Source organism: Echinops telfairi, unplaced genomic scaffold (genome assembly GCF_000313985.2).
Source record: "Echinops telfairi isolate 266 unplaced genomic scaffold, ASM31398v2 ScPeMD7_3533;HRSCAF=4204_0, whole genome shotgun sequence".
Taxonomy (NCBI): Eukaryota; Metazoa; Chordata; class Mammalia; order Afrosoricida; family Tenrecidae; genus Echinops; species Echinops telfairi.
In genome coordinates this window covers 39,592,314-39,604,265 of record NW_022107431.1, presented here as the reverse complement: position 1 = coordinate 39,604,265, position 11,952 = coordinate 39,592,314, and the positions used below count along the sequence as shown (strand labels likewise).

Here is an 11,952-nt window from a genome sequence, read left to right as displayed (position 1 = left end):
ATAGCCCTTGATGAGGACGTCAATATCGCCCTTCACACAGCATTCGCCATCTTATCTCCGCTCCCCACACAAGCCTCCTGGAAGCAGTCAGCACTGTTGACCGTCCTCTTTGAAAAGTGTCTTTGTCTTCCTGAACACAGGAGCTCCACTGGTCTGGGCTTGCCCCCATGGCCACCCTCTCCTGACTTTGCTGGTGCTACTGCTTCCATATCTTCAAATCTTGGGGTTTCCTGGGGACCCAAGCACAGCCCTCTTTTTATCTTCTCCATCTTCTCCTTGGAGAGTCTGTCATCTCAAGCCTCCTGACTATTCCCCTCTGTCAGAACTTGTGGCCTGGCCCAGAGCCTGAGGAACTGCGCTCCCGATGCATGCTTCCACCACGTGCAGCACGACTCCATTCACATAGCCTCCAGCACTTCAGCTTTGTGGTTGTTCTTTCCTTTTGAGTCAGCACGGCTCATGGTGACTTTCCAGATAGCAAAACAGGATGTCACTCGCCGATCCTGTGCCGACTGCCTGGTCATTGTATGTTGGAGTCCATTGCTGTGGCCATTGTGTGGTGCTTTCCCAGCCCCGGGGCTGGTCTTCCAGCTCTCCAATGGGCAACATTCTGTTGTGACCCTATAAGGTTTCCATTGGCTGAGTGTTGGAAGTAGACTGGAAAACCTTGATTCCTAGTTTGTCCCTCTTAATCTGGAGGTGCCATTGAAAGCTGTCCACCGTGAGTGACCCTGCAGATCATCTGAGATACCAGTCGCATAGCTTCTCGCATGACAGCAGCTCATAAGCCATAGACTCTCCAACCACCGGCAAGTGGTGGTGCTCAGACTGATGTGAACAGAGGGCCCTCTCCTTGCCCCTCCCACTCGAACCCATTGCTCCACCCTGAGAAAGAAGTCTGCACATGAGGGCTGACTCCAGATGTTGTCTCTTCCATGAAGCCTTCTCTGATCCATCAAGGAAGAATGAGACACTCCTTGGTCTATGCGCCCATAGGATTTAAAAAAAAATCATTTTACTGGGGACTCTTACAGCTCTTATAACAATCCATACATCAATTGTATCAAGCACATTTGTACATATGTTGCCATCATTATTTTCAAAACATTTTCTCTCTACTTGAGCCCTTGGTATCAGCTCCCCACCTCCCATCCTCGTGAACCCTTGATAAATAATAATTGTTTTTTTATAACCTACACCATCCTCTGTCTCCCTTCACCCACATTTGTGTTGTTCGTCCCCCTGGGGTGTGAGTGTTATACATTTTATCATCGTAATCGGTTCCCCTTTTCTCCCCCTTCTCCCCCAACCCTCCCGCTACGCTCATGGTATTACTGCTCCCATTACTGTTCTGAGAGAGTTTATCTGTCCTGGATCCTGTGTGTGAAGGGCTCTTATCTGTATCAGCATACATGCTCTGGTCTAGCCAGATTTGTAAGGTAGAACTGGGGTCATGATAGGGGAGGGGAAGGAAGCATTAAAGAAGTAGAGAAATGTTGTGTGTTTAATTGGTGTTATACTGCACCCTCGCTGACTCGTTTCTTCCTTGACTCTTCTGGCATGTCCAATTGTCTGCAGAGGGTGCCCATAATATTTTATTCCTATGACTAGGGTATTATTATTGTACCTTATCATCTATAAATTTGTGTAAGCTCCTTGGATCAAACTCCAAGAATCATGAATTAGAAATAGTGTCAGAAAGATTAATAGTATAGTTGGATCTGTTTAATGGCTTGAGCTCTGCTTCTATCAATTTATAGTTATATGATCTTGGGGAAATTACTTAACTTCTCGAAGCCTGCTTCCTCACTGATAATATGTTTGTAATCTTCCTGATAAGGGTAGTCTGAGAACTAAATGATATAATACATGGAAAGGCCCCAGGAGACTCCCTCAACCACCACAGGACTTGGGTGTCAGATCTTTTGTGTTTACGGGGTCTTTCTTGGGGACCAGACCCCAACAGCAATCATACACATTTGCGATCCACCCTCTAGCTCCCTATTTTTTACTGCTGCTTGAACATGTGCACTTGGATGCCTTACTACCATCTCACAATCACACCCGAAACTCAGTTCATCCATCCTGCTCTCTTCCTACCTGCTGGCCCTTCTCCACCTGTCAGAACTGGATGCTGTCATTGACTCCTCTCTCCTCTCTCCAAGCCCTAGACGGCTTCTACTCTGTGATTCAACTTCATTCTATGCGAGGGCAGCTTCAGCCAATACTCACTGTGTGTCTGGTCTGGGTCAGACCACAGGCTAGCTCATGGGGTCTCACATACAGTAGTAGTAAACTACTTGGGCAGGGCTTTGGCCTGCAGGGAGTTTATACTAGCAAAGAGCAAAAACAAAGACCATCAGCCAATAATCAACTTCGAATGAAAAGGACGTTCTTGAATGTCGAGGAGCCCAGCCCCAGACAGGAGGAGCGAACCTAGTCCAGTGTCCAGGGAGGCTGCAAGGAGACAAGGAGCAAGCGAGCTAGGGGACCACTTGGAAAGCTCCCGGCAAGGCTCATCCATCAGGAGGTCCCGTGGTGTGTATTCCCTCCCCCGAGCCAAGCCCCTGGGGTCCCCCACTGACCGAGCTAAGTGTGCGCTCGCTAGGCTCATTTCTATCAGCCGGTGGCGGAGGGTCAACAGTTCCAGAAGTTTGGAAAAGTTCTCCAGGAGCAGCGCATGCGCATCTGGGCCTTGCTTCTCTCCTTCGTCCGCGGCAGACTTGAACGCAAGCAGGCCGAGCTCCTCCAGGAGAAAGGGGTCTCCCATCACTCTAGCTGAGAACAGCTGAAAGAAGACAAAGCACACCTTCACACGCACAAGCAACGGAAGCCCAGCCTGTCAGAGGCCCGGGCTCTGAGCTCCAGCCCTGGCTCCGGCACAAGCGGTGAGAGTTTGCCCGTGTTTCCATCCCTCAGTTTCCTGATCTGGAGAGTGGGGACAAGGAGACCCCCATCAGTACTTACCGAGACTGAGAGGGTCAGAGCTACACCAGACAGTATTTGCCGATGTTGTTTGCTGTTCTGACCATTATACGTGGTTTGAGGCAAGATAAACCAAAGAGTCGAAATGACAGGACAACCTGAATGGAAATTCGACCTGGGTATTTTCAAAGTATTTTCTCCCTCAGAATTCAAACGCCAAGGAGCGGATTCTAACAGGGCAGGGTAGAACTGCTCCTGTAGATTTCTGAGACTGTAACTCTTTACAGGAGGAGGAAGCCTCATCTTTCTCCCTTGGAGCGGCTGGTAACTTTGAACTGCTGACCTTGCAGTTAGCAACCCAGCACATAACCACAACACTACAGGGCTCCTTTAAAAGTATGTTGGTGACCAACAATAATAATTTCTTATAAACCCTTGGAACTTCAGTTTCAAAATTTGAACAGATAAGTTCAAATTTGAATAGATCTCAAAAATAGTAATAATTAAAACTATATGGTATCAATAGAGGATTAGACATGTATCCTCTAGTATTTTCACATCTAGTAACTCATGTTTATTTTCACAAGACCTCCATGATGTGGAGGTGGTGGGTAGTATTCCTAGGTTACCAGGGAGGACTCTGAAACGGCTCAAGGTCGCAGCAGTCGCAAAAGTAAACTTATCCATCCAGTTCCAAAGTCAATGATTCATTCTGTCAAGTTGCCTTCACAGTATTCCTCTGCTCAGAGCCAGTCCTGGGCAGTTTGGGAGTCACTCTGTCCTCTAACACCCCGGTGATGTCATGATTATGCGTTGGACTGTGATCAGTCCCCAAGGTCGACAGTTTGACACCACCAGTGCACTCCATGGGAGAAAGACGAGGCTTTCTACTTCCGTGAATAGTTGCAGTCTCAGAAACTTATGGGGACAGTTCTACTCTGTTCTACAAGGGTCGCTGTGAGTTGTCACCGAGTTTGAGTTGTTTTTGTGGGCTTTAGGCTTCCCTCTCAATACAACTGAATGAGGTCTGATGGGACATGGGTTAAATGCTCAGTGGCGAATCAATAGGTTGGTTGTTCGAACCTAGCAAGGAAGTCCTCTGGAGAAACACCCGGGTGATCTGCTCCCTTCAAGACCATGGTCAAGAAAACCCTAAGAAGCAGTCCTAATGCCACATGGTGTTGCTGTGAGTAGGAATTGACTTAAGGCATCCGACAATATACCACTCCTAGCAATGACTCACACTGGGAGAATCCTTGCCTGTCTTTTTCTGATGTGGCCACGAGAGTGTAGACATTACCTTTGCTACCCCTCTACCCACCAAAGGACTCATCTACCCAAGAATGCCATTGCTAGGCTCCTGTGTTCTTCTAAAGCACCAGTTCTCAACCTGTGGGTCTCGACCCCTTGGGGTCGTCAAATTCATAATAGTAGCAAACTTACATTTATGAAGTAGCAACGAAAATAATGTTATGGTTGGGGGTCAGCACAACATGAGGAACTTAATGAAAGGGTCACAGCATTAGGAAGGTTGAGAACCTCTGTAAAGTGTAACACAGATTATTCAACTAAGTCTTGTCTTTCTTCTGGAGGCAATATCTCCTCCAGTTCTGACCTAATACAAAGAGAATAATCTGAATAGTTATCATTTATAAGTTCAAATTTGAACAGATCTCAAAAATATTAATAATTAAAGCCATGTGGTATCAATAGAGGATTAGACATATAGCTTAGATAGTCACTGTGATTTGTAGAGATACTGGGAGGAGGGAGGGTGAGAGAAGGTGAGTTGGAAAGGGGGAACCGATTATAAGGATCTACATACAGTATAACCTCCTCCCTGAGGGACGGATAACAGAAAAGTGGGTGAAGGGAGAAGTCGGACAGTGTAAGATATGACAAAATAATAATAATTTATAAATTATCACAGGTTCATGAGAGAGGGGATTGGGGAGAGAAAGGAAAAATGAGGAGCTGATACCAAGGGCTCAAGTAGAAAGCAAATGTTTTGAGAATGATGAGGGCAACAAATGTACAAATGTGCTTGACACAATGGATGGATGTATGGATTGTGATGAGTTGTATGAGCCTCCAATAAAAGGATTAAAAGAACAGGAAATGCTAGAAAGCAGAAAAAAAATGCATTTTAAAACCTGACACCACACCGTAAGACAATGTGGAAAGAATCCTCAATAAATGGGAGGAGGAGAATGGCTACTAAACCTAACTCACTGCCATCTGATTCATCTGGACTCTCCAGGACAGAGTAGAACCGCCCTGTGGGTTTCCAAGACCGGAACTCCTTACTTAACGGGAGTAGAAGGCCCCATCCGACTCCCCTGGAGCAGGCGAGGGTTTGAAACTTTCAGAGGAAATAAACAAAAGCAAAGATGGCTGGCTAGCATTCATTGATTCATTGCCCTGTGAGTCAAGTGCCTCAAGGTCTTGGAAGCTCACACAGCCCTCCTCGGGCTTCCCTGTTTTAAGGTGGATCCAAAGTCCATTTGCCCAAAGGGCATCTTGCAAAACTGGCTGTTCAGTAAAGCGCCCCAGGCTCTCCTTCCTGGAGGGAGCTATTGACTCTTCATTAAATAGGTGTCCAAGTTGTTTATCCATAACACAGCCTTTGTTTGATTCTGAGCTGCTACATTGATCTCTCTGTGTTTGGCTCCATTAGGAAGCATGGGAATGAGGATCAGCAAAACCCAGCTATTCCTGAGTTTGGCCTAACAGCCAACACAAGAGCCCACCTTACTTTCCCCACCAGGTGGGGAGGGAGAAGTTCTAGAACCAACATACAGAATGAAATGCTCTTTCACCTGAATCATCTAGAGCTGTCAAAGGGACCTAACAGATAATAAATAAGAACAGAAAAGCTACACAAAATACGCTAATGACAAGATATCTGCAAGAATATTTCACCTCAATAAAGAGCAAAGAAAAGCAAATGAAAGCAGCCAATCTCCACCCTTTATATAGAAGATGTATATCAGTGCATACACTTTCTATTTACATCTAATACAAGCGCTCTTACACAAGGGGACTTCAAAACGTTTGTGGACAAACAGAATTAAAAGATAATGGCATTTTTTAACAATCATGTTGATGCCTCCTTGACCATGGCTGTTGACATCATAATCAGCACAATTCTTTTAGGAAGCATTTTGTCAGAATGTCTCCAAAGACTTTTAAAATAGCTCCAGCCATTCTACTTCCAAGATTCTATCAAAGTGGAAAAATTTGGTAGCATACAGATGCACTTTCTAGCATTTTTAATAGCAATAAATATTGGAAACCACTCTACTATCCATGAAGTCCTCCTGGCCCTGTTAGGTAAGTGCCGGGAGACTAATTGCAATGTCGGCAGTTTAAACCCCCAGCTGCTCTGCCAGAGGCAGGGAAGCTGTCTGCTCCTGGGCCCTGGAAACACTGCGTTGGGTTTGCTATGGGTTGGAATCCACTCAGTGACAGTCGGGGAGTAGAGCGTGTTCATGAAGCAGAGATAAATGGATAGAAAAGCTATGATCCATCACTTAAAGGGGATTATGCTGTCATAAAGGTAAGTACAAAGGCTAGGTAGCATTATGAAAAAAAACTTTAATATAATGCTAACTGAAAAAAAAGGAGATGAGGGGTAAAAGACAGAACTATGTAAATCATGTGTAAAAGTCCTTGAATTCAGAGGGGAAAAAATGACAGATGTGTTTGTATTAAGGATCATCTTCCCCATTTTTGTTTAAATTATCTAAAGGGTCACAAGGAAGGAACAAGTCAGCCAGGTTGCAGTATAGCACTGACAAAACACACAATTTTCCTCACCCCCAATATCATTACCCCAGCTCTACCTTACAAATCCGGCTAGACCGGAGCATGTGCACTGGTACAGACAAGAGGTCTCAACATATGGAATCCAGGACAGATAAACCCCTCAGGTACAATAATGGAAGTAACGATACCATGAGGGTATGGGAAGGTGGGGGGGGTGGGAAAGGGGAGAAAGGGGGAACCAATTGTAACGATCAATGTATAATAGCGTCACCACCACCCCACCCTGACTCCAAAGGGAAGAACAACTGAAACATAGGTGAAGGGAGACAGTGGTCAGGGTAAGATATGAAAATAATAATTTATAATTTGTCAGGGGTTCACAAGGTGGGGGGGAAGAGGGGAAAAAAGAGGAGCCAATACCAAGAGCTCAAACAGAAAGAAAATGTTTAGAAAATGGTGATGGCAACATATGTACAAATGTGCTTGATACAATTGATGTATGGATTGTTATAGGAGCTGTAAGTGCGCCCAATAAAATTATTATTTTTTAATTTCTCTGTAGCTTTATATTATTTTGGACAATTAAACATAAAATGAAATTTGAGCTTGAGCACGTGGGGAGTGAAGACCCAGGCCAGCGTAGCGAGGAGACACCTCAGGGCAGACGAAGAACCACACCTGTTGTGCTCGGCTGGCATTCACTTGGACTCCCAGCAACCATCGGGGCAGAGCCGAATTGCCCCGCCAGGGTTTGCTTGACAGAAGCAAACCGTGGCACCTTTCTCTTACAGCGTGGCTGATGGATTTGAACCACTGACCACTCTACCACCAGGCCTCCTTTGGTAGCTAGTGACCTTGAAAGTCACTCAGTCATCCAGCAAGTAAGGTCACCATGAAAACCCAAGGTCCATCATGAAAGCCTTATTAGGAAATAATTAACCTGCACCTGAATGCCAATGTCATCAGGCTACACTTCCAAACCTAGACCACGAGAGTTGGAAGGGGCTTTCGAGGTCATCGTGCTCCTCCCGCCCCACACATACAAACATCCTATTACAGAGATGAAAGGTGGGCTCAGAGAAACTAAGAGACTTGCTTGGGTCACACAGCAAGTTCACAGCTGGGCTGAGCTGGTGCCCGGCTCTCTGACTCCACACCCAGCATTTCCTCTCCTCCACCAGATCTCGACTCAAGACAAAAAGCACAACCTGGTGGTGGGGAGAAGAAAATCACCTGTATCCCCTTGCAGAGGGGTCTCGGGGAGGAGACGAGCCAGTCAGGGTGCAATGTAACAACGACGAGAAGTACAACTTTCCTCTAGTTCCTAAATGTTTCCTCCCCGCTCCCACTACCATGACTCAAATTCGATCTTGTAAGTCTGGCTAGACCAGAGGATGTACACTGGTACAGATAGGAACTGAAAATCCAGGGAATCCAGGGCGGATGAGCCCTACAGGACCAGTGGTGTGAGTGGCGGAACAGGGAGGGTAAAGGGAGAATGGGTAGGAAAGAGGGAACCGATTACATGGAACTGTGTGTGACCTCCTCCCTGGGGGACAGACAACCGAAAAGTGGGTGAAGGGAGACGTCGGACAGGGCAAGATATGACAAAATACCCATTTATAAACTATCAAGGGCTCGTGAGGGAGGGGGTAGCGGGGAGGGAGGGGAAAAATGAGGACCTAATGTCGGGGGTTTGAGTGGAGAGAAAATGTTTTGAGAAACGATGTACAAATGCGCTTTACATAATTGATGTGTGTATGGATTGGGATGACAGTTGTATGAGCCCCTAATAAAATGTTTAAAAAAAGAAGAAGAAAAAAAAAAGAAAATCACCTGTAAATTTAATTTTAAAAGCATATATTTTTAAATATAAAAAACAAATCGGGAAACCTTTCCCATATATCTAGGGTACATCCCTGTTTTAATTTTAATGGCTTCCCTATCAACTGACCAAAAGAAGTCTTACACAAATGTTGGCGAGGTCCACAACTAGGCTCTGTCCCTGACCAAATGGGGAGATGGAGTCAAACAGGGAAATAGTAACATCAAAGAAGGAGCCTTCTTGTCTCCATGGGCCCAACTACCCCATTTATGGAGCAAAAAGACCTACGTCTTTCTGGAGCTGGGCACTGTACCAGGACTCGGGCTTGACCGGGGCCAGCCATATATCCAAGGCCAGTCGAAACACGAGGTTCTCCAGCTGGGCGAGCCCGCTGGCCGAGGCAGGTCGGCAGATGCTTCGGGACTCCCGGAAGAGATGCTCCAGGGCTTTGGGAATGTGCGCAGCCAGGCCCAGGGAAGGGTGGAACTCCAGCAGATAAATGTTTTTCAGTGCTGGGCTGGAAGGAGCAGAATAAGCAACAATGTCAAGCAACAAAGAACTGCTTTTGTTTCCAAAGATACTTGAATTTCTGATGAGCGGTAATAGTGCCCCTGTGATCCAGAGTCTTCTGAGACGCGGAGAGCGCGGAGGGCCCTGGGAGGCCATCCTGGGAGCCCGCTGGACAGCGCAGCCTGCCCTTTGCTTCAACATGAACTCTTTTCAGATGAGCAGACCTAAGAAGGTATGCTAGAGCCCAGTGAATCCGCTTCCAATTATACACCGCAAACCTGTCGGCATTTCAATTATCAACACGTAGTCAAATATATAAAAACAAAATAATTTCAAAGTGATTAAACATAAAAAGCAAGAAATAATTTTTCCATAGCTGTTAGTACCTACGAGGGGGCTTCTAAAAGTTGTTATGGACAAATAGAATGAAATGCTCATAGACGTGGTCTACAAACTTTGCAGCCCCCCAATATTTTCCAGGAGCCCAGCTGGTGTAGTGGTTACCCGCGGGGCTGCACTGCACACGGGGTTGCCGCGAATCAGAGTTGGCTTTACGGCAATTGGCTTGGGGACGGGTACTTGTTATTACTGACAAAGCAAACACATGTCCCACATATAAGTATATAAATTCCTTCTTTGTGGCCCTTCTAATTACTTCTCTCATTTCCTCCACTTTTTAGAATAGTATTTAGATTTAACACGATAGCCTTAATGTCTCTAGCACATCGTCAACCACCACCAACATACCTGCTGTTATTGATGGAGATAAGTTGTTGGCAAATGATGTTCGGGGGGAGTCCAAACGTGCTGCTCTCCTCCTCTGAGCGAGCTACTCGCCAAAGCCGCTGGACATAATCCCGTTGACGCTCCATCTAGACACAGCGGGGAGTTAACAGGAGAAAAGCCCTGCTTCCCCTGGGCGTCAGCAATGGGCAGTGGCAGGACAAGGGTGAGGGTCCCCTGCTTCTCTTCATGATTTGACGAATCTTCACCCAGACATTGTTTGGGGGAGGGGGGGGTCTCCTAGCAACTAGACATGCGGGTGTCCCTGTCTGCACCCACTGGCAGCCAACCTTCAGGTGATTTTAAGAGGCAAAAGGAAATGTCTCTCTGACACTGAAAAAACACTCACTGTCATTGAATTGATGCCGACTCATAGCAACCCCCTGAGACCGGAACTCTACAGGGGTAGAAAGTCTCCTCTTTCTCCCAATTAAATGACTACTTGGGGAAAAATTCCAACCAAGCTCCAGGTAACTGCACGGTAATAGCCCCTTGCCTTGGTAGTACCCTTCCTCAGTGCCAGTACCCTTCCCCCAGAGGAGAGACAATGTGACTGTTTCTTCTATGTCCTAAAAGCAGCCGTAAAACTAAAGCATAATAACAATGAACACAAATGTATGCACTCTTGTTTTGAAAATGTCTCTCCTTACACTTTCTTTCCCTACCGATAAGCTCGGTCTAGTGATGTGCGGCCAGAGTGCGCCTTCGAGGCAAGGATGGCCAGATTTCCTCTCACGTACTTCGGACATGGGGTCAGGAGAGCCCAGTGCCTGGAGAAGACATCATGCTGGGGACGTAGAGGGGCAGCAAAAAGAGGAAGACCCTCAAGGAGATGGATGACACAGCGGCTGCAACAATGGGCTCAGGCATAGGAACAATTGTGAGACGGTGCAGGGCCGGGCACGGCTTCAGTCTGTGGTACATAAGGTTACTATGGGTCAGAACAGGCTTGATGGCACCTAACAAGGACAACAACCTGGTCTAGTGAAAACTGACCTGGTCAATGCCTCGAGGACTGTGAAACATAAGGAAGGTGGGAAACCACCCTTTCCAAACCAAAAACCCACTGCCATCTTGCTGATCACAACTCACGGGGGCCCCTGGGTCCCAGAGTAGAACGGTTCCAGAGTGCTTTCTGGAGGATCATTTTCATGGAAACACATCGCCAGGTCTTTCTTCCACAGCGCCATCAACACCAAACACCAAACAAACTCACTGTCAGGGAGGTGATGCCCACTCGTGGAGGCCCTGTAGGGCAGGGTAGAGCTGCTCCTGTGGGTTTCGGAGGCTCTTCTCGGGAGAAGCAAGCTCCAACTTTCTCCTGCAGAGCAGCTGGTGGTTTCAAACTGCGGACCTTGAGGTGAGCAGCCCAATGCATAACCACAATGCCTCTAACGCTCCTACCGTGCCACCAGCTGGGCTCAACTTGCCAGTCTCTACATTAGTAGGTGAGCAAAAAAGGTTTGCACCACCCAAGGGGCCTAACCACCTGGTTAGGCTTAGGATTAAACCAGGCAAATGAGTTTACAGAAAAGCACGCTGCACGCGCTCCCCTTAAAATCCTAGCATCTGGACAGGAGAGAACAATTAGTGTTTCCAGTCCTGGTCAGAGCTATCCATTCTTCTTGCACAGGTAAATTTTTAAGCCCAACTGTCTTCAAGTGCAAGGGGCCTAGTGGCACTGTGGATTAGGTGCTGGACTGCTAATTGCGAGTTTGGGGGTTCAAACCCACCGACAGCTCCTCAGGGGAAAGATGAGGCTGTCTGCTCCCAGGAGAAAGAGGCACCAGTCTGCTTCTGTAAAGATGGAGAGCCTGGGGACACCTGTGAGGCAGTTCTCCTTCACCCTATTGGGTGTTAAGCACCAGAATCAACACGGTAGTGGTGGGTTTGGTCGGTGGTGGGGGGTTTGGTTTGGGGGGTACTCACATGCTGGTTGAGGATGCCCCTCACCAGCTGCAGGTGAAGCTTCAGGCAGGTGCAAGCATCTCTGTAGGCCTTAATGAAATAAGGATGGCTGGGATCGAACCGTGGACGCTGGTGCATGATGTCAGTGATCACCTGAGCTAAGGCAAACCTCTCCTCGGGGTCCAACACGTGCTGGTAGGCTTCAAAGTAACTGTCGAGAAGCTGCAGGTGGG

The 11,952-nt window shown here is 47.1% G+C and overlaps 1 protein-coding gene across 1 annotated transcript in view; it reads right to left on the bottom strand.

The window, feature by feature from the left end:
• Positions 1-11,952, bottom strand: part of LOC123522212 — a gene marked incomplete at its 5' end in the record, with an annotated part of 59,274 nt that overhangs the window by 13,505 nt on the left and 33,817 nt on the right. Inside the window, 4 exons of the mRNA XM_045294604.1 lie at positions 2,586-2,788; positions 8,807-9,035; positions 9,776-9,900; positions 11,741-11,941. Coding sequence (XP_045150539.1) covers positions 2,586-2,788; positions 8,807-9,035; positions 9,776-9,900; positions 11,741-11,941 — 758 coding nt within the window. The remainder of the gene's footprint in view (positions 1-2,585; positions 2,789-8,806; positions 9,036-9,775; positions 9,901-11,740; positions 11,942-11,952) is intronic.